At 50.0% G+C, this 23,358-nt stretch overlaps 2 protein-coding genes across 2 annotated transcripts; both read right to left on the bottom strand.

Annotated features, from left to right (window-relative positions):
* Positions 1 to 573: 573 nt before the first annotated feature.
* znf622 (zinc finger protein 622) lies at positions 574 to 6,163 on the bottom strand. Its single transcript, XM_030363992.1, has 7 exons — positions 5,981 to 6,163; positions 4,262 to 4,892; positions 3,863 to 4,156; positions 3,472 to 3,634; positions 3,203 to 3,324; positions 1,806 to 1,949; positions 574 to 1,209 (listed from the first exon to the last, which is right to left on the bottom strand). The coding sequence occupies exons 2-7, from the start codon at positions 4,884 to 4,886 to the stop codon at positions 1,076 to 1,078; spliced, it is 1,482 nt and encodes a 493-aa protein (XP_030219852.1). The 5' UTR covers positions 4,887 to 4,892; positions 5,981 to 6,163; the 3' UTR covers positions 574 to 1,075.
* A 317-nt stretch (positions 6,164 to 6,480) lies between these two features.
* retreg1 (reticulophagy regulator 1) lies at positions 6,481 to 22,188 on the bottom strand. Its single transcript, XM_030363993.1, has 9 exons — positions 21,888 to 22,188; positions 19,733 to 19,842; positions 17,774 to 17,804; positions 10,439 to 10,556; positions 9,931 to 10,015; positions 9,618 to 9,740; positions 9,057 to 9,127; positions 8,652 to 8,775; positions 6,481 to 8,559 (listed from the first exon to the last, which is right to left on the bottom strand). Exons 1-9 carry the CDS (start codon positions 22,130 to 22,132, stop codon positions 8,000 to 8,002), a joined length of 1,467 nt encoding a protein of 488 aa, XP_030219853.1. The 5' UTR covers positions 22,133 to 22,188; the 3' UTR covers positions 6,481 to 7,999.
* Between the last annotated feature and the right edge of the window lie 1,170 nt (positions 22,189 to 23,358).

Consider the following 23,358-nt stretch of genomic DNA (forward strand, 5'->3'; position numbering starts at 1 on the left):
CACAAGAACCCCCCCCCCCCCCTCCAAGATCCGCTCTGCTAATGTTCCTGAGCTCTCTCGCTCTCTCTCTCACATCCTGGGCTATTAGTCTGGGCGCTGCCTGTCTGTCTACAGGGCTCCCTGCTGGTTGGGGGGGGGCGTACCCCCCCCACGCCACAAACACTCCCCCCCCCCCGCCCAACCAAACCAAACCGACAGGAAGTGGTCGTTGGCCTGCCAAGCTCTGAGTGGGCGGAACCGCAGAAGAGGTGGGGGCAGGATTGGCTCATTAAGGGTTCGTGGTGACGAAGACATCATTAGAAGGAGGAGGTGAGGAAGAGGGAGGAGGTGAGAGGAAGTGAGGAGTTCAGAAAGGGGGAGAATGAAAGTGAAGATGTTCGACATGAAGTAAGAGTAGTGTTGTTTGTGGTTCTGAACGGCAGCTGTGGGATGCCGCTGGATCCTCTCCCAGGAGGTGTTCAGTCCCCATGAGGTCGGGACCCCATGATGTGTTTGGGTCTTGACCCACTGATGCCTTGCTCAATGGCCACCAGTTTGTACGCTGGAGCACCTCATTACAAAGAAACAAAAAAATCGAGACTCAAGAGAACTTTATTTTCCTAATAAAGGAATCACATATAATATAGCAACTACATTAGTTTATTATTCATTCTCCCCCCCAAAAATATGAAGATTTAGGTGAAACATTTACACAAAATACAACTTCCTGATCTCCAATGCATTGTTCTTCTCCACAAACGCAAGGAATCAACATCCTAGGAACCGTGTGTTGTGTTGGTATCTAGTCCACTGTGGTTTTGAGACCTTGGGTATTGTGAAGGTATCTAGTCCACCCTGGTTGTGGGGACGTGTGTTGTGTAGGCTGTGTATCTAGTCCAATGCGTTAAGTGGGGCCGTGTGTGTGATCGTATCGACTGTTGTTACAAGGTCCTTGTTAACTGGTGTGGCAGTGACCTGGTCTGTCTTGGTTATGGCGACCGTGTCGTCTGGACCATACGGGTCAGTACAGGGTCAGTACAAAGAGAAACCACGGTCCACGTGTCGCTGTGCTCCGGTCCCGATCCCGGGTCAGGGCTCAGAACAGGACCTGCATCCTGAAGTGGTGCTGCTTGGTTTTGTTGTGGTTCATGCCCATCTTCAGCATCCACCTGGACTTCATCTTCTGCACGTACGGCATGTCGCGGGCGTGCGTGTGGAAGCCGCTCTTCCCTGAGGACACAACACAACAGTCGTTGGTCTACAACACAGGGAAGGGAACCACCAACCCTTACCAAGGCTTAGTGCCTTGCTCTACCCTCTGAGCTCCACAGGGGTTAGCACCCCTAACCCTGCAGTGAGAGTGCCTTGCTCTACCCAGGGGTTAGCACCCCTAACCCTGCAGTGAGAGTGCCTTGCTCTACCCAGGGGTTAGCACCCCTAACCCTGCAGTGAGAGTGCCTTGCTCTACCCAGGGGTTAGCACCCCTAACCCTGCAGTGAGAGTGCCTTGCTCTACCCAGGGGTCAGCACCCCTAACCCTGCAGTGAGAGTGCCTTGCTCTACCCAGGGGTCAGCACCCCTAACCCTGCAGTGAGAGTGCCTTGCTCTACCCAGGGGTCAGCACCCCTAACCCTGCAGTGAGAGTGCCTTGCTCTACCCAGGGCTTAGCACCCCTAACCCTGCAGTGAGAGTGCCTTGCTCTACCCAGGGGTTAGCACCCCTAACCCTGCAGTGAGAATGCCTTGCTCTACCCAGGGGTCAGCACCCCTAACCCTGCAGTGAGTGCTACAGGTCGTTCCCTGGTGGTCCGGTGGTCGGGGGTCTTACCTCGGTCTCCCTGCCAGCCCAGGGCCTGGTACTGCCTCATGACGCGGCCCACGGCGTTGCGGTTGTGGGCCAGGACCACGGCCCTCTGGGTCCCGAAGCGCTGCTTGTAGTACCGCAGCAGGGAGCGGTGTCCGATGCGGGCCCCTGGGAACAACGGGAGGGGTCAGCACGAGGCGGTCCGAGGGGGCCCCGGGTCTGAGGACCCCCAGAGTCTGAGGGCCGAGGATCTCAGGGTAGACCGGGGAGTACTGGACACCGGGGCTTAGTAGTCACGGCCATGATATGGTAGAGAGTGTGGTGCGGGTCCCCCAGAACCCGAAGGTACTGGGTTAGATCCCAGGGTTATCAGATATTTATGAAAAGTGGTCTTTAGGTGGATGTGTTCTGATGCAGCAGTGTATACAGCCTCGTACCTGGGCACCAGCCCAGACCAGTCCAAGTACTGTAGGTTCTTGATCACTGGTTTTAGTGGGTGTTGGGGTCGTGGTGGGGTAGTGGTAAGGGAAAGGTTGTGGGTTTGATCCCCAATGAGCACCCTCATCTACATGAGGGTGGAGTCTGGTTAACTTTGCTTTATTCTGAGTGTCTCTCACTCCTTATGTAATGTAACGCCAACACGTTGATCATCACTGATGCATCAGAGTAATACTGCATCAGTATTATAGTACCATATAGCATATATTGTAGTATACTGTGATGGTGTAATACTGTGGTACTATGTGGTGTAACCTTGAGTTCCCCTCATCAGCCAGTCTGTCTCCAGACACAGATTTAATAGAATGGACTGAAAGGAGCGCAAAGGAGGCTGTTCTGTTCTCATGATGGGTGGAGGGAACTGAGAGAGTACACAGGAGGTGGGAGAGTAGGAGCATGTTGAGGGGGAGAAGAGGTGTGGGAGGACGGTGGAAAGAGTGGGGGAGGGCTGAGTCATGTCAGCAGCTGACTAGGGCCCCGGGGGAGATGGGAGGAGGGAGAGAGGAGGGCTACTCAGCATTATGACCTGAGACTGAAGTGACTAAACATCCGAGTGTCTGAGAGTGTGTGTGTGCGCATTGGTTTAAATGTCATTGTGAAAGAATCTGAGTACAGTTAATGGACTCGTGAAAGTGATATCCAAAAGACTTGAGGTGAACGTAGCCAATGAGAGATTTAACATGAAGCAGCCATCGTGGCCTTCTGTTGTGGGCGAGGCCTTGTGTTGTGGGCGGGGCCTTGTGATGTGGGAGGGGCCTTGGGACAGGCAGGGGCCTTGTGTTGTGGGTAGGGCCTGGTGTTGTGGGTAGGGGCTGGTGTTGTGGGCGGGGCCTGGTGTGGGCGGGGCCTGGTGTTGTGGGCGGGGCCTGGTGTTGTGGGCGGGGCCCTGTGCTGTGGGCGGGGCCAGGAGAGGGCATAGTCACCTGAGGGGAGGGTCAGCTCCAGTGTGCCAACGTCGTACTCCATGTCCTTGTCGTCGAGCAGAGAGTCCAGGTCTCCGTCCTTCATCTCCGCGTCCTCGCCCTCCTGGTCCGGGTAGCTGCTCCTATTGGCCGAGAGACAACGGGGGAGCAGCTTGAGTTCCAAGGCCGGGGGAACTAATCTAGTTATACGAGTGTTCGACTGCCTGCCGTTCTGGGTTCAATACCCAATGTCGCAACAATCTAACCCCTGATGGCATCCCCTTCGTTACCTGAAGTCGTAGAAGTCTGCGAACTCCAGCGCGGCGTCCCCCTCGGTGAAGAGCTTGCAGTGGCTCTTGTCAGTCATGTGACCCTGGACCGCCTCCGTGGAGTAGAAGGACCGCCCCTTCTCGTTACACCACAGGCACACGTTCCCCGCGCCCACCTTCTCCCCTGCAGGACGCACACAGTGTCACGTAAGTAAACACACACACATGCACACGCACAATGGACCAGACCCCCCCAGAACCAGAGCCCCAGACCCACCCAGGTGGACAAGACCCCCCCAGAACCAGAGCCCCAGACCCACCCAGGTACTGGACCAGACCCCCCCAGAACCAGAGCCCCAGACCCACCCAGGTACTGGACCCGACCCCCCCAGAACCAGAGGCCAAGACCCACCCAGGTACTGCACCAGGCCCTTCAGGTCCACCAGGAACTCGAGGTCGGGGATGAAGAAGCTGTGCTCGCGGGTCATGTGGGCCACGTTGCGCAGCAACGAGCGTGAGTGGTGCGGGCAGAACAGGCACTCCGTGACCGGGAGGGACCCGGGCAGGACCACCACGGGGGGCTGGGGGTCTGAGGTCGGCGCCGCCGCGTCTCCTTCCTCCTTCATCACCTCAGGCTCCTCTTCGTCATCGTCATCATCGTCCATGTCATCATCGTCTTCCTCGCCGTCGACATCCTCCCAGTCGTCTGGAAACACGAGCCGGTAATTATTAATGTGTGTGTGTGTGTGTGTGTGTGTGTGTGTGTGTGTGTGTATGTGTATGTGTGTGTGTGTGTGTGTGTCCTCCTCACCCTCCGGGACGGTGGGCTCCTCCTCGCCCCCCCTCCTCGCCTGCTCCTCCAGCCACACCAGCCTCGGGGGTTTCTCGGCCCGTGGCTTCTTCGCTGCTCCTCCTGCTGCTGCTCCTCCCGGGGCCTCCTCCTCGCCCCGGGCGGGGCCGGTCCTCTGCTGCTCCCTGAGGGCCCGCCTCAAGGCCTCGTTCTGGCCGTCGCGGTCCTCCACCACCTCCTCCTTCTCCTTCTCCGCCTCCTCCCCCAGCCCCTTCTCCTCCCCCTCCAGCCCCTTCTCGCGGTTCCTCTGGTTCAGCTGCTCCACCCTCCGTTGCGCCGCCTGCACCGCCTGCTTCTCCGCCTGTAGGTGCTTGTGTGACTGCAGGTGGTTCTGGAAGGCGTTGGCGCTGGAGAACCTCTTGTTGCAGGTACCGCAGCTCTGCGTGGCGGCGGCGGTGGTCAGCTGCTCCTCGGCCGCCGCCCGCTGCGCCAGCACGCGCTCCTGGAAGTTGTCGGCCGTGACGGGCGGCATCTCGGCCACCTTGCGCTTCAGGTTGTAGCGGTGCCAGTCCGTCTTGTAGTGCGCCCGCTGCACCTCGCCGTCGGCGAACACCACCCGGCAGCTGATGCAGGTGAAGGACGACATGGCCGCCTGCGGGGCGAGAGAGGGCGCTTAACCGGAGACCAGGCTTAACGAGAGACCGTGCTTAACAAGTGGCCGCGCTTAATAAGACCGCTTAACGAGGGACCGACCCTAGCGAGGGACTACGCTAAGCGTAGGAAGCACTGTAGACAATTGGTCGGCTAAAAGGGAGGAGTTATAATGTATCAACAGGTATGATGTTGATAACTCCTTTTAAAAGCACTCGCGGGATAGTCCACCTTAGATGTACACTAGTGAGGTCATAGGTCAACCTACCAGCCTAGCCAGTGGAGTGTACCAACTAATGGACCGGTAGGCGGATCAATCCATCATACACCTGGTTGGATGTTTGATGTACAGACACACCCACGTGTCATGTCACAAAAGGGTCGATTTAAATGGTTGATCAACATCACACACCTGGTGGGGACGTAGGCAACAGGGATAATTTAATCTGAAGATCGTAATCTGAAGTAGGTCTATCCAGTAGGATACGGCCTGGGGCACCAGTGTCAAACTTTAGTTTTTATATTTACAAAACGGATTAACAAAGTAGCAATGCAGCCACATTGGACATCCATGTGGTTCAGGGCCGTGTTTTCAGAGTAGCGCCAGAGGAAGGTGAGGAACCTCACTGGTACCAATGGGATCAACAGTGACGCATCTCCGTTAAAAACAATCATGACAACAAGCTGCATGGCTGGTTGAATAATGTTTTTTGTTAAGGATTGCTTCGAAATACATACTAATACACACTTGACTAAATCAAGATATAAACAAAACTGATGTAAAGACCAATTCCATAGATAGCTGTGTGTTTGTATCGCCAACTATCAGCGCCTCCACGACACAGCGCGTTCCTCTGTTCTGACTCCATCCCCTAACGGTACCTAACCCCTCATGTCAGCCCGTATGAACAAACAGCACCGATGAGGTATGACCATGTTTAACCAGACAGAAACCAGTGGGGTCCCAGCGTGTTGTGAAACAAGTGGGATACCAGCGTGTTGAGCCCAATGCTGGTCAAACCCTGACGTCATCCTGTGATGACGGATCACAGGTTGACCACGGCGTGTTGTTTTACTTTATTCACTTACTTTATATCCGAGTGAGCTCCTCCGCGCCTCGTCTTTACGGTTAAAGGTTGTGTTTTCTGTCGCACACGGGGACACCCACGAGTCTGACTTCCTGGTAACCTTCGAACTGTTGTGACGCGTCGGCTACGTCACCGCCACGGACGGACCGCCAACGCCCCCTATCGGTCAGACACCGCCCCCTGTCGATCAGACCGCTAACTACAGGTGCAGAAATATTAAAGATCCCTTATCAACCTTTTTTATGGTTGTACGTTGGAAATAGCCCTTATTATTCTCACACTGTTTTGTATAATTTTGCTTCAATTTATCACCTGTATGATAAATATAACATTTATATAGAGATATTAATGACATAAATTTCAACTCACTGCCAAGCGCTACCAGCTGGCTACCATGCTAAAGTCTAATGGCAGGCCTTTACTTGTACATTTTCTTAGAGATTTGCATATATTCAAAGAAATATTTGTTAAATGTTCACCCCAGACTAAAAGTACAACACGTGTAATTTGATTATTTTATTGACAGTTTAGAGATCAGTTACATACATATATATAACTATGATTAGCATTTAGAATGTAGGTTTGGAACTCACAAGATATCGGACATGTGGAGTAGATATTCTGTTCACTGTAAGGCCGAACGATTAGAGGCAGATAGGATTTGTTAAAATAAACTCAAAACCTTTGTGGGATTTAACAGGTGAATGATGCATTCCTGTGTGAGCTAACCAGCCGTGTACTTTTAAGTCATTATCGTTTCATCAGCATAGAGTGACCTTGCAAAAAAAAAGTGAGATGATCTCTATGAACGTTAAGTAAGGGATTCATTAAAAGGGTTTTAGAATACAGCGTGTCTTTTTGGTAAAAGTAACACCTTGTATTGTCCAAGGCACGGATCTACATATGTTTGGACGGCAGAAGAAGACACTGTTATAGTTTGAATAACCAAGGCGACAGAGGCGACCATTTTAACTCAATCCCCGGCTCAATGTTTTCTTCTTGTCCTCAACAAGGAGGCTGTGGCCAAAAAATCTCCCAATGACACCGCAAACTATGGTCTGGTCGACCATGATGTTTGATCATGGTGATGGACGGGTCACTGATGCAAATGATAATAAACCAGGTAATGCATGGTCCTTCCCATGTAGCTCTCTCGCAACAACACCAAACCAAAATGTAAGTGTAATGTAAGTTTATGGCTGAATGAGAATCACATGCATAATATGAGGAGACCTCGCTGCATGTCATATGGAAAACCAAGGCTCTCAACTAAAAAAAAAAGCATACAAAAATAAAAAACACAAAAATATAAAATAACCGTTGTCTAACATCTTTCATTATTTCTCGTGCCTCACACCAGCCTACGTCGGTTATGAGTTTGTTTCATGAGGCTGGTTACTTGAGAACCACAGGTGATGGTCAAACTGTATTTCAGGTGAAATATGGCTGTGGAATTCTGGGGGATGTAGTCGATTAGCATGTTGGACGCATAAGGTGTCAACTCTCACACCTTGGATCAGCAGCGATGTTATTGGACAGAACCCTAGCTCCTCAACACAAAGCCAATGAATGATGACACATCACGGTGGATGTACATCTGTACCGCTAGAATTACAAACAACCCGTAGTACCGCCTTTAAGATGACTGTAACACTGAAAAACGTTTTATTTGTAGTCCAAACTTCCATCAAGCTACAATCAATGGTAGTCAATTACAACGACTTAAAGAGGCATTGAAAATGTTAACAGCAACATCGATTCACCACCAAAACTCTCATCACCTAAAACAGCCGATTAATAAATCGATGTCCAGTCGATCTATCAAAGTGACCCTGACATCATACCCCCCTCATCTTAGAGGCCCGCACACGGCTGACACAAACTTTAACCAAGTCTCCGGCGGAAAAAGGTGAAAAGTGGATGTCTCCTTCCCATGATCGCCTGCGGTTATCTCTGAAGAACCCCCATCCCACACCCCTTAAGTCCTCGGTACCCTCCTCTCCCACCTCTTCCACCTCCATCAGTGGCGGCCCAGCAGCTTGGAGAAGAACCCAGGGGAGGAGGCCTCGTTGCCGGGTGTGGCCTCCGGACTCGGCCCCTCCTCCTGGGTCAGCTGGCTCCTGACGGCCAGGCCCAGCTCCTTATCCAGCTGTTCCAGCTCCGACTGGTCCAGTAGCTCAAAGTCCTCCACCTCGCTGTCGGACTCCGACTCCCCCGCCAGCGCGATGGGCAGCAGGGCCGTGTTGCATTCTGGGCGTCTAGACCTAGACATGGCCAGGACTTCGGCGGGGATCGCCATGCCGACAGCGGCTTCTATCCTCTCCTGGATGGCGGCCGTTACTGCGGCGGCGATGGCGTCGCTCGCCATCTGGTTGACGAGGTCCATGGCCTGGTCGGTGGGGTCCCGGCAGGGCGGGGCCGCCGAGGTGTGCTTGGACCTGATTGGCCGCCGGGCCCGCGTGGGCGGGGTGGGCAGGCCGATGCTGAGGTCGTCGTCATCGTCTCCGTTTGTTCCCGCGCCGTTGTCCAGCGAGGGGAACTCTGGGAGGCCCCCGATGAAGGCTTCCTCCTTATCGAGGTCTGTTATTGGAGGAGAAGGAACACGAGTGTTGGTGAGGGTCAGAAATAGGATACAGGCGGGTGTGTGTCTACCGAATGGTCGGTGAACACACCTTCTGAGTTGTCTGTCTGCGGGGTATGGCCCTCTGACAGGTTGAAGGTCCCGTTGTCGGTCCAGGTGACGTCTGAGACCTCTGTGTCTGAGACGGACATCTCCTTACAGGCCGTGGAGTCCAGCTGGGGAGGAGAAGGCAGACAGATGTTATCTCCGCCCTCAACGCTCACCCGCAACACCACGGCCAGGAAGGTGCTTTGAGGTTCATTATGATGGAGCTTTACAATAAATGAAGTTTGTTCCCGTGGAAACCGATGGTTACCAGGGTCACCATCGTATGCGATGTTGACAACTGAACAGAGAAAACCACACCGCTGTGCTCACTGTACACGACAAGGTGGAATAGGGTTCTGTCGGTGAGCAGACGGTGTAATGTTATTGGTTGGGGAGGGGGTCAGCTGACCTTGGGGAACAGGGAGGAGAGGTCCGCCTCGATGCTCTCCTTCTCCGACGTGGCCTGGAGCAGTCTCCGCTCTGGAAGGAGACATTGGGTCTGAGCAGGATTTACCGGCTCAGCGGACAGACAACGAGACAATGACATGAGCTTGGTGGAGCTGTCAGACTCAGTTCGTCTGTCCGTACGTACGTATGATGCTGGTACTATACTGAAGGTTGCAGATACTAGTTATGAATACAAAAGCAATATAACCTGGTATTAACTAGTACTTCGACTTTCAGGTTCAGAACGTGAAAGTCTTCTTTGTGAAAGGTCCAGTATCTCCTTCATTTATTTTACTAGATTGAATTTACCAATTAGATCTATAGTGGTTAGGGTGATTCAATCCCAGACTTAAGGATCCAGGTTTGATCCCCAATGTCTATCCGTAGGCATCCTGTCCCCTCCCTGCTTCTTCATTACCTATATCTTTATCCACTGTGGGTGGATAAAGGTACAAATGACTAAATAGTAGTAAATAGTGAAGGTCTGTAAGCTGTCGTGAGGCTGAAGTCCTCATCACGTTACCATGGTTATCTTTGATCCTCTGGAGGAACTGGCCTACGCCGAAGTCCAGCTTCTGCAGAACTGGCTTCAGCCACAAGGCAAACTCCTGGGAGGAGATCAGGGGCCACAGAAAGACTCCTAGTACTGCAGGGGACAGTGACAGGAAGGGGTCAGAATGGAGGTGTTTACCAGGAGGTCATTGGCTTTGAAGTTTAAGGCAGACCCAGAAGGTAGGGAGTATAGCAATCGGTATTGGTAAACAAATGTCCCTAAAAATGTTGTATTAACAATATACAAGGAAAAATTGTACTTTTAATACAAAAGAAAGTCATACTTAGGACATAGGAAACGACGATGCCTGGAATGTACCGCCCTAGGACGGCGAAGAAGGTGCACAGGCTGCAGACCAGCAAGCAAAACTAGGAGAAAAATGGAGAACCTCACGTTAATATCCAACATATCCTCCCAACAGGGCTTCATTCCGAGTTCTGGTTCACCAGAGTGTCCACAAAGAAGGCCAAGCCTCGATCTGGTTCAGTCCAAACCCCAATCCAGTCCAACCTTCAGAAGAACCTTGACTATGGACATGTGTTTGCACCTTTTTGTGTGGTCCAAAACCATCTCCATAACCATCTCCCTAGTCTTGCCTTTGTAAGAACAATTCTTGTCAGGACCCAATCAGAATCCAGTACAACTTTCCTGTTTGAGTACCTGGCAAAGGCTTGACTGTGGACACTATTTGGACCTTCTGGTGTAGTTGTTGGTCGGACCTGACACTGGAGATGTGGTTCTGACCCTGTACTTCAGACCATGGAGATGTGTTTGGACCCTGAGGTTCTGACCTTGCCGGGGTTCTGCTGCTTGAAGGAGGAGGTCTCCTGGAGGAAGAGCTTGAAGGCCTGGCTGACGGGAGGTTCTGTCTCCGACCCCCCAGACTCCCCTGGGTCCATCAGCTTCCAGCTGGCAGAGCAACACACAGCAGTATGAGACATTAGCACACAAACATCTACACACGCACAAATCGACACACTCATCTACACACACACACACACACACACACACAGCGGTATGACACGTCAGCACAAACACATCTAACCAGACACATCTACACACACAGCGGTATGAGACGTCAGAGCCCACAAACATCTACACACACAGTGGTATGAGATCTCAGAGCACACATACATCATAGACACAGTAGTAGAACCATCAACCGACACACATCATAAACATACCAAGAAATAAACAAATCAGCCCAAAGTCAAGATGGATAGTTTAAGATCAGATCCATGTTGTTATCCCTTCTAATAATCCGACATAACATTCTTTGTTTCCTGCGACCCTTATATGTCTCCATCCCTAATGAGGCCGTGGCCATCAGCTCCCAACCCGTGATAGACCAGGAGATCTATGATGTCATCGGGGTGTTCCGGTGACACAACAACAGTCAGAGGCACCCGGGGAAACTTCTAGGAAGAGCGCGACGCCTGAGGAGCTCGGAAACCCGAGGAGACGGCCGACTTCCAGGTATTAACGTGCACGGCGAGGGTGATATGAGGCGTGCATGGCGGGCGTGAGATGAGCGTGCACGTGGCCAGGGAACACGATATCAACAGCAGTGCGTTCACCGGTGCCAAAACTGACACAACATACCCTATATAGCAATGTATGTAGCGCAGAGAACCTAACGCTGAATGGGCATGGAGCTACAGGGTTAAAGGACCTTTAAAGCTGGAGGTTTATTATCGACATGTGATCGGAAAGTAGAACAATCTTTAAGAGTGAGATTCTGACTGAAGTCGGGCCAAGGATCAAACTGTATTTAGATTACAACCTTCAATGGTGTCAACAGTCGAAGGAACGTGGTTTGTCTATTTAGACCACAATTTAACGTGTCCCAAATAAGCCACATTGAATTGGCGGGAAAGAGTTTGGCGGGAAAATGTCTCAGTTTCCCGCCAAAACAGTGGTGATCTATAACTAAAACTAAATAAGAGAACGGAAAACAAACTAGATGCATCTTTAAGAGTAAGAACTCTTACTTCATGAATTGATTGCTAATTACAAATACTAACTAATTCTACGTTTACAAATAACATAACCAGTGAAAGGCAACAAAACGGTGGCTCGAGGGCTAAACCCTGTTAGTGTGCAAACAACATAGGCCTTGTAGCGACCGAAGTTTGGTTCCCACCTGTGGTCCTAAGATCCAGTAAAAATGTTTATAAAATCTTCAAAACCTAGCATGACCAGAACCCTGTTAACACCTAGCATGACCAGGTCCCTGTAAAAACCTAGCATGACCAGGTCCCTCTAAACGCCTAGCATGCTTAGGTCCCTCTAAAAACCTAGCATGCTAGCACACTAGCTTAAGGAACTCACAAGACCCCTTTTCATCTGTCAAGCACAAAATGGACGCCCTTGTGTGTACGAGTGGTTGGTAATAACACCGTGCCCTTGTGACCGTGTTGGCTGGTGTACCAGCGACGTTTACGATGTTTATGTTAACTTCCCATAGTGAAATGCCACATTTGTTGCCGTGGTTACTGCCCAGGATTCTATCAGCTGTTTTTTACTGCTTGTCGGTGGTTGAGTGCTAAATATATACAGGTAAAAGTTACAAGGCAGAGTGACACGTTTCTAAATAGTCATTGATGAAGTGAAGGTTTGGTACAAAAACTGAAAAGGCCTCTGCAAGTGATCAACTGAGGATGGCATGAACGTGACTTGGCACTTTTCAGAGGACAACACAAACACACACACACACACACACACACACACACACACACACACACACACACACACACACACACACACACACACACACACACACACACACACACACACACACACACAAACACGCACACACCCACACACACACACACACGCACACACAGCTGTTTGGTGGCATTCCAGTCCACTTACTGAGTGCGGCCTGATTAGTCATAACAATGTTCCATGCGTCCCAGAATACCCCTGGCACCACCAGCGGGCTGGAAACTGGCACCAGGCCTGGCCTTGTTGTAGTGGTGGAGACCGAACCACCACATGGTGCTACGTGTGGCTGAGCCAACCCACCCTCCCCCTTCCCTCCTGAACCCATTCACCTGACTCCCCCCCTCCCTCTCCGTCTCCCTGCGCCCCCGGCAGCAGCCTCTCTGGAACGTGGTTAGCCGGAAAGGCGACATGGAAGATCTTCTGATCACACGTCCGTCTGGCGATGGCGGTCAGATTATGGTTTCGTCTTCCTGGAAGGCGGTCCGTCGCCAGGGCAACCCGTCTGACATGTTTATTGGACAACCGAAAACACACAAACAACTACACACATTACTGACCGGTAAACCAACCGACAACATGACCAGCTGACCAACCAACCAACCAATCACAATCCAACATAAATGATCCGACCACCAACCAGTTGACCAACTACCGACTGTCCGACCAGCTAACCCAACGTCCAATCACAGGACTCAATTACAGACCACATGATCAAGATGGACAACCTGACCTCCTTTAGATTTGCTGGTGGAGTCTGGAGGTCTGGAGATCTAGAGGAGTCTCGATCCAGGAGGTCCGCACTCTAGACTCTGGTCTGTTGAATTGGGGACCAGGTGGGGGGACAGATGGTCTGGGGTCAGGGGGTCTGGCGGGGTCTGGTGGGGGAGACAGGGGTCCGGGGTCTGGTCTGAACCTGCCCGGGACCAGCTGTTGATCAGCTGAGCTGCTGAAGCCTCGGCCCTTAGTGACCCCACGCGCCCTGAGCTCCAGACCTACCCTGGCTGGGTTTGAGTATAATACAGGCCTCACTATATTTATAATATATAATAATATAGATATTTATATATTATAAATATATTTATAATATATCTATTTATGCATGGGAGAATATTTACAATGTATTTATTCACACATAGAAGCAGGCAGACAAGTGCAGGCCACAATACCAGGCGTTTCAGCACGTGTGTGGAAATAAATATAGTTTGTGCGTGTGTGTGTGTGTGTGCATGTTTGTGTGTGTTTGTGTGACACAGTAACTTGACCTCTGAAGCAGCTATTGTGTGTTTATGATCTGTGTTGACAGTCGACTTCCCAGTGCTCTGCAGTCCTAATCAACACTAAACGCGCACCTGAATAGAAACCGCTAGAAGCCCATGGACAAAGTTTCTTGCAACTGTGTAATACTTGACTATTTAATATAAACAATTTCAAGGTGCCCTGAGCACGGAGCCGACAGGCAAAGCTCTAACCATGAGAACAAAATGGATCCTGTCAACGTAAAATGGTAAATGTACTTCATTTATACCGTGCTTTTATAACCAGTGGCCACTCAAAGTGCTTTACATGTTGCCTGACATTCACCCATTAATGCACAAATTCACACACGGACGGCGGAGTCAATCATGCAGGGCGACAGCCAGCTGGTCAAGAGCAGTCAGGGTGAGGCGTCTTGCTCAGGCCCACCTCGACACAAAGAGGAGCCGGGGATCGAACAGCCAACCCGCTCTATCTCCTGAGCCACATGCCGCCACAGGCCGGATGTTCTCTATCCCGGCCTTCATCGGTCTACCCTGTCTCTCCTTCAGAACAACACTGCTTCATCAACCTCATGCCTGCATCCAATACACCCAAAGATGGTGCCCCACCTCAGTCCTGATGTAGTCAACCAGAACTACTCCTCAGCACATTACTGATCCGAACACAAACTCAGAGATGCTGCCTCCCCCTCAGTCCTGCTGAGACACACCAGTCAGTGGTCAGAGGGACTACCTCCTCGCTGACCAGACCACCCCTCAGCTCCCGTCCTCTACCTCGTCCCTGACTCCTTGCAGGACATTGGGCCAGGAGGTTCAGGAGATCCGGTTCAGGGCGGTTTGTCTTCACGGCGAGGTTTTGACCACCACGTGGATCGGAGGACCAGACGGCGGAGGAGAAACGGAGGATGGGTCTGTCTTGGGCGGCAAAGTGAGATGGTCCACGAAGGTAATCCCAGCAGAAGGTTCCGGCGTGCGGGTCGTGCCGACAGAGGTTGTGTACGTGTGACTCGACGCGAAGCAACTTGTGTTTATCTGCCGTCAAGCCCCCCAGCGCGGGTATTTCAACAAGCCTGTCTAAAAATAGACGGGTCACACTGAATTCCTACCGGCCGGCCATCACGAGCTGGGGGGGGGGGGGGGGGGGGGGGGGGGGCGGCGGAGGGGAGGGGGGGTGGAAAAGGGGTAAGGAGGGGGCAACACAGAGGGGCTCAGCGAGGTGCTGTTTATGAGTTGGTCTTTAAACGAGGGATCTGGGAGCTGGGGGGACGGGGGGGTGGTTGGTGTAAGGGTGGTGAGGGGGTCAGGGGGGGGGGGGGGGTGTTGGGTGAGATCAGCCCTCCTAAAGCTCTCTCTGAACTCCCCTGGAGTGACCCAGGAGACCGTTCATTCTCTCTCCCTCTCTCTGTCTCTCTCTGTCTCTCTCTCTCTCTCTCTCTCTCTCTCTCTCTCTCTCTCTCTCTCTCTCTCTCTCTCTCTCTCTCTCTCTCTCTCTCTCTCTCTCTCTCTCTCTCACCCTCCCTCCTCCCCCTGTCTCTCTCTCTGATCTCTCCATCTCCTCTCTGTCTTTCTCGCTAATTGTGCTTATTCATGGTCTGGGTGACCTGCAGTGATCCCATCATAGTTAGGCCTCGGGTGTGAAGGTATGTCCTACAGTGGGCGTGGTTTGGAGGTGTGTGTGTACGTGTCAACAGTGAGTGCTGATTGGTTGATTGGAACATTGTGATTGCATCATCGACTCGGGCATAAACAACAACATCCAGCCTATGATGAGTGGGGGGGAGCGACAGACCAGTCCTGGCGGATGCTTTCTCAGAAGTTGGGTAACAGTGATTTGTCAGGCGCTAGCGTTAGCACTAGCGTAATCAAACACACAGTTGCTTCAGGGTGAATACTCTTTTGAAGGGATAATTCAGCAGACATATTATAGAACATTGTCCGACATTGCTAACCGGACTAATTGCCGGTGTGTTTGTCTCTACATGTTTGAACACCTTTCCTGTCCGTCTGTCAGGCTTCATGTTTAGTATCTGAAACATTATGATGTCATCGACGCAGCAGCCAGGTCTGTTGTCACGGCGACATTCGCGGTACTGAGCTCTGGGCATGGACCCACTGACCAATCAGGGCGAGCCTTATCAGCCACACCTGCTGATCCTTTGAGAGGAAGGATGTGATTGGCTGGAAGGCATCTTGAGGGGACTTTTAGTTGTTATGCTAGTGAACAAGTAGTTGTGTCATCCTACACAACCACACACACACACACGTAAACACACCACTTACACAATAAGAACAAACACACACACATATCACTAACATACACACACACACACACTTATCACTACACACAAACTTATCACTAACACAATAAGAAACACACACACACACACACACACACACACACACACACACACACACACACACACACACACACATATCACTAACACACACACACACACATATCACTAAAATAATAAGAAACACACACACACACACACACACACACACACACACACACACACACACACACACAGTGAATGTGTAGACACATTTAGTAGAAATGAGGAAAGTGTAGTGTGGCTCGTGAGTGTGTGTGTGCCAGGTCTCTCAGGATTCCGTCTCACTGAGATCTGAGGGCGTGTTGCGTAATGTTTTCAGAAATTTCGAGAGAGAGAGAGAGAGAGAGAGAGAGAGAGAGAGAGAGAGAGAGAGAGAGAGAGAGAGAGAGAGAGAGAGAGTGTGTTTACTCTTGTGGAGCCCCTCGCAGCGGGGGATGTTTGTGTCTGGAGCGTCAGAGTGAGCTATGCTAATGCTGGTGTTATTGTGCAGATACACACACACACACCTGCAGCTGTCAGCGTTCTTCCTTGGTAGAGTTATCTCCCATGAGCCCTTGCCAGACGCTCAGTATCTCACAACACAGCTCTGACAGACAACAACATGTGACAACCTATAGATATACAAATATAGATACAGATATCGGTACACAGATTGATATAAACATATAGACATATATTCCTATGAGCTGTGTACCCTATATCTATATCTATAATAGATGTAGATTCTATGTCTATATCTATCGCTCAGTGGCGTTGTATTGAAGAGTCTGTCTAATGACTCAATTGTAAATGGTAGGTAGACAGTCATCCTGTATTTGGATGTATAGGTTGATGAGCTCATAGATATCTTATTTGTATATAAGAGCTGTTTTGCTTCAGCCCAACAGCTCCCCCTTGTGGTGGTGTGTGGCATAACGAGGCGTCGAGATGAAAACACACACACACACGTCTTTGTCAGTAACTTTTTCTGTCTATCAGAATGTTCCTTCCTCTCTTCCGTCTGGCTGTCTGCCTGCCTGTCTGTCTCTCTGTAGGTCTATATGCCATCCCAGCACATCAATATTAGTATTAGTAAAGGAATTTCATTGGGCAGCTGTGTGTCAAATAATCTCCCATGATGCCCATCTGCTGACATTTAACACACATTAAACTTTTTAACAAACCATCTCTTTAGTCATTTAACAGATGACACATTATCCAAAGCATCTTACAGTGGATTCTGAGACGGGTCCTTAAGGAGTAGGTAGGGGTTAGACAGTACAGAGACAGGTCATTAAGGAGCAGGTAGGGGTTAGACAGTACAGCGACAGGTCATTAAGGAGCATGTAAGGGTTTGACAGTACAAAAACAGGTCATTAGGAGCAGGTAGTAGGGGTTAGACCAGGGATCTCAAAATCGCGGCCCACGGGATGATATTTTGTGGCCCCCTACTTGACATCAAAGTTTAGTATTAGTGAGGCCCGCGCGTTGTTGTCAAACGCACATTTTTGCTGAGTCGCTTGCCATGCTTTTTTATCACTTGTGATAGGGTGACCAGATGTCCCGGGTTTGCCGGGACAGACCCAATTTTGAGTTGCGTGTCATGAGTCCCGACAAAAGCCAAAGGACGCTAAAATGTCCCAGTTTCCACCAACCACGAAATGTCAAGAAATGTCCCCTGTTGTCAGCGATTCCATAGCCAACGTGATCTAACGTGGAATACTTGATGTGGCCCAGCCTGACCCAGACTCTACCTCCAGCGGCCCCCAGGTAAGTTTGAGACCCCTGGGTTAGACAGTACAGAGGCTAAGAGGAAGAGCAGACGTACCGTCTTGTGACTCGGCTCCAGAGGTCCAACACTGTGGAGAGAGGAGACGTCTTTCAGACCAGGACAGACATGACATGTACGACCCAACGAGCGTTCAAGATGTTTCTAATCGTTATGTTATCTGTCTAACATAAAAGACCTCTCATCCAAACCTTGTGGCTGAGTGGTGTGAGCCTTTATTATGGGATTCATCTTGAATGTAATGTTATCGTGTTGAGCTGTTTACTAAGAATCTACCTCTGAAAAGAAACTCAGGACAAAGAATAAGAAATAGGAGGATCTAGAGGTCAGCAGAACATGGAATAAGGAACCGTTGATAGATGTTCAAACCATCTCACCATCAAGGGGCCTTCATCAAACCTGCCCTGTCCCTTTCCCCTGAGAGCCATTTCAGCTCTAAGGGACCTTTTTCTCTCCTCTTTGCCCACAGGCTGAGTCAGGGAACCAATCCACTGGACATGCTATCATGTTGAACAACTGATGGAAGAAAAGGTTTAAGAACACTCTTAACGTGATTACAATTTAGGGCACGTCTGACGTGTAGGCCAACTAGCTATATATATATATGCTAACCCTATATACAAAGATAGATAGCTGGATAAACTGTTACTCACTGTTGGTCTTACATCAACAACAAATGCAATTTCTGAGCACATAAAACTCCCCAGCACAAACCACAGCATTAGCAAGTGCTGTTCAGATTGCCCTGATCTGTATTGATCGGACACGCGAGGGCTACCTGCTATCTAGCATGGCTACAGAACAGTCACAAGACGGGAGTTATGCCTTGACCTGTGGTGTGAGGAGAACAGCCAAGCTATTGGCTGGGGAGGGGCGAGGTGTTGTTTCCGTCAAGCCAGCTTTTCCTGCTTCTGACGGCCGGACTAAACAGGACAGCTGGAACAGCACCGCAAACTACTGACCATCGCAAACGTTGTTTCTGCTAACCAGCTGTCTGGTGCCTTCCCATTATGTCTGTCCGTTCAGCTCCCTTCCCCTCCCTGGAGGAACAAACATCTTAGTCCTGGGAGGAGGACATCTATCTGTGTTGTATATGGTGACTGGGTTAACCTAAGCTAACCTAAGTACTTGTAGCATTGTGTAGCATCTTATCCTAGCTATCTTTAGTACTTAGCATTGTGTAGCCTCTTATCCTAGCACTCTTAAGTACTCAGCATTGTGTAGCATCGTCTCCTGGCTATCTTTAGTACTTAGCATGGTGTAGCCTCTTATCCTATCTATCTTTGTTGCATACAGGGAATGGGTTAACCTAGCAATTGTTAGTTCTTGGCACTTGTTTCTATGAACATCCTTATTGTTGTGTATCACTTTGGATAAAAGCGTCTACTAAATGCCCTAAAGGTCAATATACCAGGGATCCCTCTCCTGGGTTCATTCTCAGGGTCTGTACCCTCTGGGTTTAGAGGGAGAAGGGTTCATGGCTACTGTTTAATGTGAGGTCTGAGATGCCCTTTGAGACTGGAACTGTGATTAAAGGCTGGAACATAAGCGTCTAACTCGCCTGCAGAGCTCTGGTGCTGGCTGCTACTGTAACACCTGCTCCTCACATTCCCAGTGCAGAGGAGATAAATGAGGGGTTTGTGTTCACGTTCGAGGTGAACCAGAGATAGGATTCACATGATGATGTAGGCTATGAACCCAAGCATGCTGTCTGACTATTTCAATAACTGGTGGAATTCTGGCTTGATACTCTAAGATGTAATTAACGTCTTATAAACACTGCCTAAACATTACCTCTTAGATTTTCATTTCAATTGGATAGAACTTAACTTATAACTGTTTTGGTTTAAGTCATTTATATCTATAGAGTGTATGTGCGTGCATGGGAACATGTGTGTGTGTGCATATGTTTAGTTAAGGGTTTGGCGTTTTTAAGGCTCAGCATCTGCGATGGAGCAGTGCATCATGGGAGTCATGTGTCATGAGTGGTGATCCTACCTCTGGATTCAGACAAGATGACCGCCTCTTTGAGAGTCGCCACGGTGACTGCCCCGGCCAGGGAGAGGGAGAGGAGACAGTACACCCGACCTGTGCTGAAGGCCACAAACCTACAGGAAGTACATCACAAGAGACTTGACATCAGCTTCCTGTCTGGTGGCTCTATCTATTCCTTTGTCTGTCCATCTGTCTATATTGCTATCGGTATATCTATCTATCGACATTTGTTTGTCTATCTGTATATCCATGTTTGTAGATCTATCTGCTTATCTATCAATGTTTGTCTATCTGTATATCTGTTTATCTATCTATCTGTTTATCTATGTTTGTGAGTCCGTTTTTCTATGTTTGTCTATCTGTATATCTATGCTTGTTTATCTGTATATCTATGTTTGTCTATCTGTTTATCTCTGTTTGTCTATCCGTATGTCTATGTTTGTCTATCTGCATTTAAATCTTATCTATCTGTATATCTATGTTTGCACATCTATCTGTGTATCTATGTTTGTATATCTATCTAAGTTTGTCTATCTCTATATCTATGTTTGTACATCCATCTGTCTATCTCTATATCTATGTTTGTCTCTCTGTATATCTATCTGTTTTCTCTAAGGCTAGTTTTCTGTTTGCCTTTCCTTCTTTCCATCCATCCCGTCTACCTCCTTCCTGCATTTCACCTCTTTTAATCTTTAATCCCTCCCTCCCTCTCCCCCCCTCTTCCCCCCCTCCCTCCCTCTCCCCCCCCCTCCCTCCCTCCATCAGCTGGGTGTTGAACAAAGGAACAACATGCAGCCATGGCGTCCTGCCCAGCTAGTCAAACTAGTTTACTCTGCCACCATTGTCCTCCCCTCTGCCTCCCACACGCGGCTACATAACCCTGACGACAGGGGACCTACGCAACCCTGACGACGGTTGACCTAGGTAACCCTGACGACGGGTGAACTAGGTAACCCTGACGACGGTTGACCTAGGTAACCCTGACGACGGGTGAACTAGGTAACCCTGACGACGGTTGACCTAGGTAACCCTGACGACGGGTGAACTAGGCAACCCTGACGACGGGTGAACTAGGTAACCCTGACGACGGTTGACCTAGGTAACCCTGACGACGGGTGACCTAGGTAACCCTGACGACGGGTGTACTAGGTAACCCTGACGACGGTTGACCTAGGTAACCCTGACGATGGCTGACCCAGGTAACCCTGCGACAGGGGACCTAGGTAACCCTGACGACGGGTGAACTAGGTAACTCTGACGACGGTTGACCTAGGTAACCCTGATGACGGTTGACCTAGGTAACCCTGACGACGGGTGACCTAGGTAACCCTGACGACGGGTGAACTAGGTAACTCTGACGACGGTTGACCTAGGTAACCCTAGTGACAGGTGACCACCCACCCACTGCCCACCATGTCCGTCACACGTCCCCAGCCTTGCCGAGCCCCCCCGCCGGGCACCTGATGCCCCTCTGAGGGGAGGGGGGCAGGTCATGGCTGGGGGCCACAGGTCACTTGTGATCAGATTGGGAACGACATGTGATCACATGAGGAACTACATGTGATCATACCAGTAAATACAGGCACTGAGGTGAAGTGTAGTGAACTGAAGTACTTTACCAGACAACAAAACATGGGCCAACACCCAGGACAGAGGAGAAAGATATACCATATACTGTATCTATATCTATAGAACTATATATCTGCACCTATATAGATACATCTATATCGATATGTCTATATCTATGTAACTTTATCTATAAAGTTATATCTATAGGCCATTGCTGAGCGTTTTAAATGTTTACCGCAGGTTTACTCCTCCATCTTAACACCAGCAGTGACACACCTTGAGTTTAAAATCACAATCCCGCAGATTGAGATTATAATAAAAGTATGTTGTCAATACATTATAATGTTATAGGATGCACGTTGTGTATGCATATCAGGGCTCTTAATTCGGTGGTCCTATTTGATGTCGCTGCAATATCCAGATTGTATTTTCATTTTGGTTCAAGGCTCAAATCACAGGCCATAGTGTCAAAGAACACCTAGTCGATATCATAAGCATATTTATTCCAAATCAACTATTGCCCTTCTTAGAGAAAACTCTGAACACGCATATCTGCACGAGTCAGAAAGCACTGCGTCATGCTGCTCACCAGAATGCGCTGTTGACGGCGGCGAACAGCGCGGCCGTCCGCGCGCCTCTCCTCCAGTTCACGGAGCTCCAGAGGCGGCGTGGTGCCGCCAGCCACCACGCCCGGGCCTCCGGTTCCGGCTCCCCGTCCGACTGCCCACCACCCACCGGCCGCCCACCGCGGCCTCCCGGCCCGGCGGCGGCGGCAGCATCATCCTCGCCCCCGGCGCTGCTCTCGGTCCTCTCGTGGCTCGCCATGGAAAACATGAACGGGCCCCCACGCGCACTGCACGAAGGCGCGACGCCGGCCGCTCGGTTGTGTTGTGGTGACGTCAGCGGGAGCCGGTCCGCCTGGTCCTCCCCGTGTGAGTGCGCGCCCGCGTGCGTGCGTTGGAGTTTTAGCGTGCGCTTGTGTTTTGTGTGCGCGGCTGCGGGGAGGTGGGGGGGTGACGTCATACTTATTATGTAGCCGTCTGCGACCGTAATAAACAAGACTAATGATTCATAGGAAAAAGTTGTAGCTTCACGTTTCCCTCTTTTAGATGATGGCGGACATTATTACTATATAATTATCAATATAATTTCGCAACAACAATATAACTATTGTTGTTATTACTTTAATTAGGCTATCTTCGTCTCTAGGCCTATACGCTATTCAATGTTTATCATAACTTGATCTATAACGTAATATAGAGGCTTCTGCAACTGAATATATATTTGTATATATATATATATATATATATATATATATATATATATATATATATATATATATATATATAAAAATTATATAAGGGTACATTAAATATCATTCTGTATATATTCCGTATAGTGTGCTGCTCTGAACCTTCTTGGGTCCTTGAATGAGCCTAGTGTGTGTGTGTGTGTGTGTGTGTGTGTGTGTGTGTGTGTGTGTGTGTGTGTGTGTGTGTGTGTGTGTGTGTGTGTGTGTGTGTGTGTGTGTGTGTGCGCGTGCGCGCGTGTGTGTGTGTGTGTGTGTGTTTGACATCTATCCCCGGCCCTAGTGTGGTTACATAACAGGTCCCTATTCACTGGATGTAATAAAAGGTCTCACTCTCAGCTGTATCTTGTGATGGAGCCCAGAAGCTAGACTAACCGACGGCCAACGGTCGTACTTATAACCGGACAAAAGGCAGTGCAGGTATCGAGGAGACCACCCCGACCCAGTTATCCCTCTGCTCGAGTCCGGCAACTAACGGTCAGAACACGCTGCCAAATAGTGATCCATCAGAGTGTGCTCCGCTTTCCCGTTCCAATAACTATCAGAACACGATGCCAAATAGTGATCCCTCAGAGCGCGCTCCAATTCCCCGCTCAAGTCTAACGACAAACTGCCGTTTTCCCGTACATTTCACCACATCGGGGCTTAAACACCAACGACTCGTTGGTGTTCTTCATGTTATTCATGAGCGCCCACTCGACACCTGTTCGCCATGGTGGGAGGGTGACCGATTCTTGGTTTGTGTGTGTGT

Source organism: Gadus morhua, chromosome 8, assembly GCF_902167405.1.
Source record: "Gadus morhua chromosome 8, gadMor3.0, whole genome shotgun sequence".
Lineage (NCBI taxonomy): Eukaryota > Metazoa > Chordata > Actinopteri > Gadiformes > Gadidae > Gadus > Gadus morhua.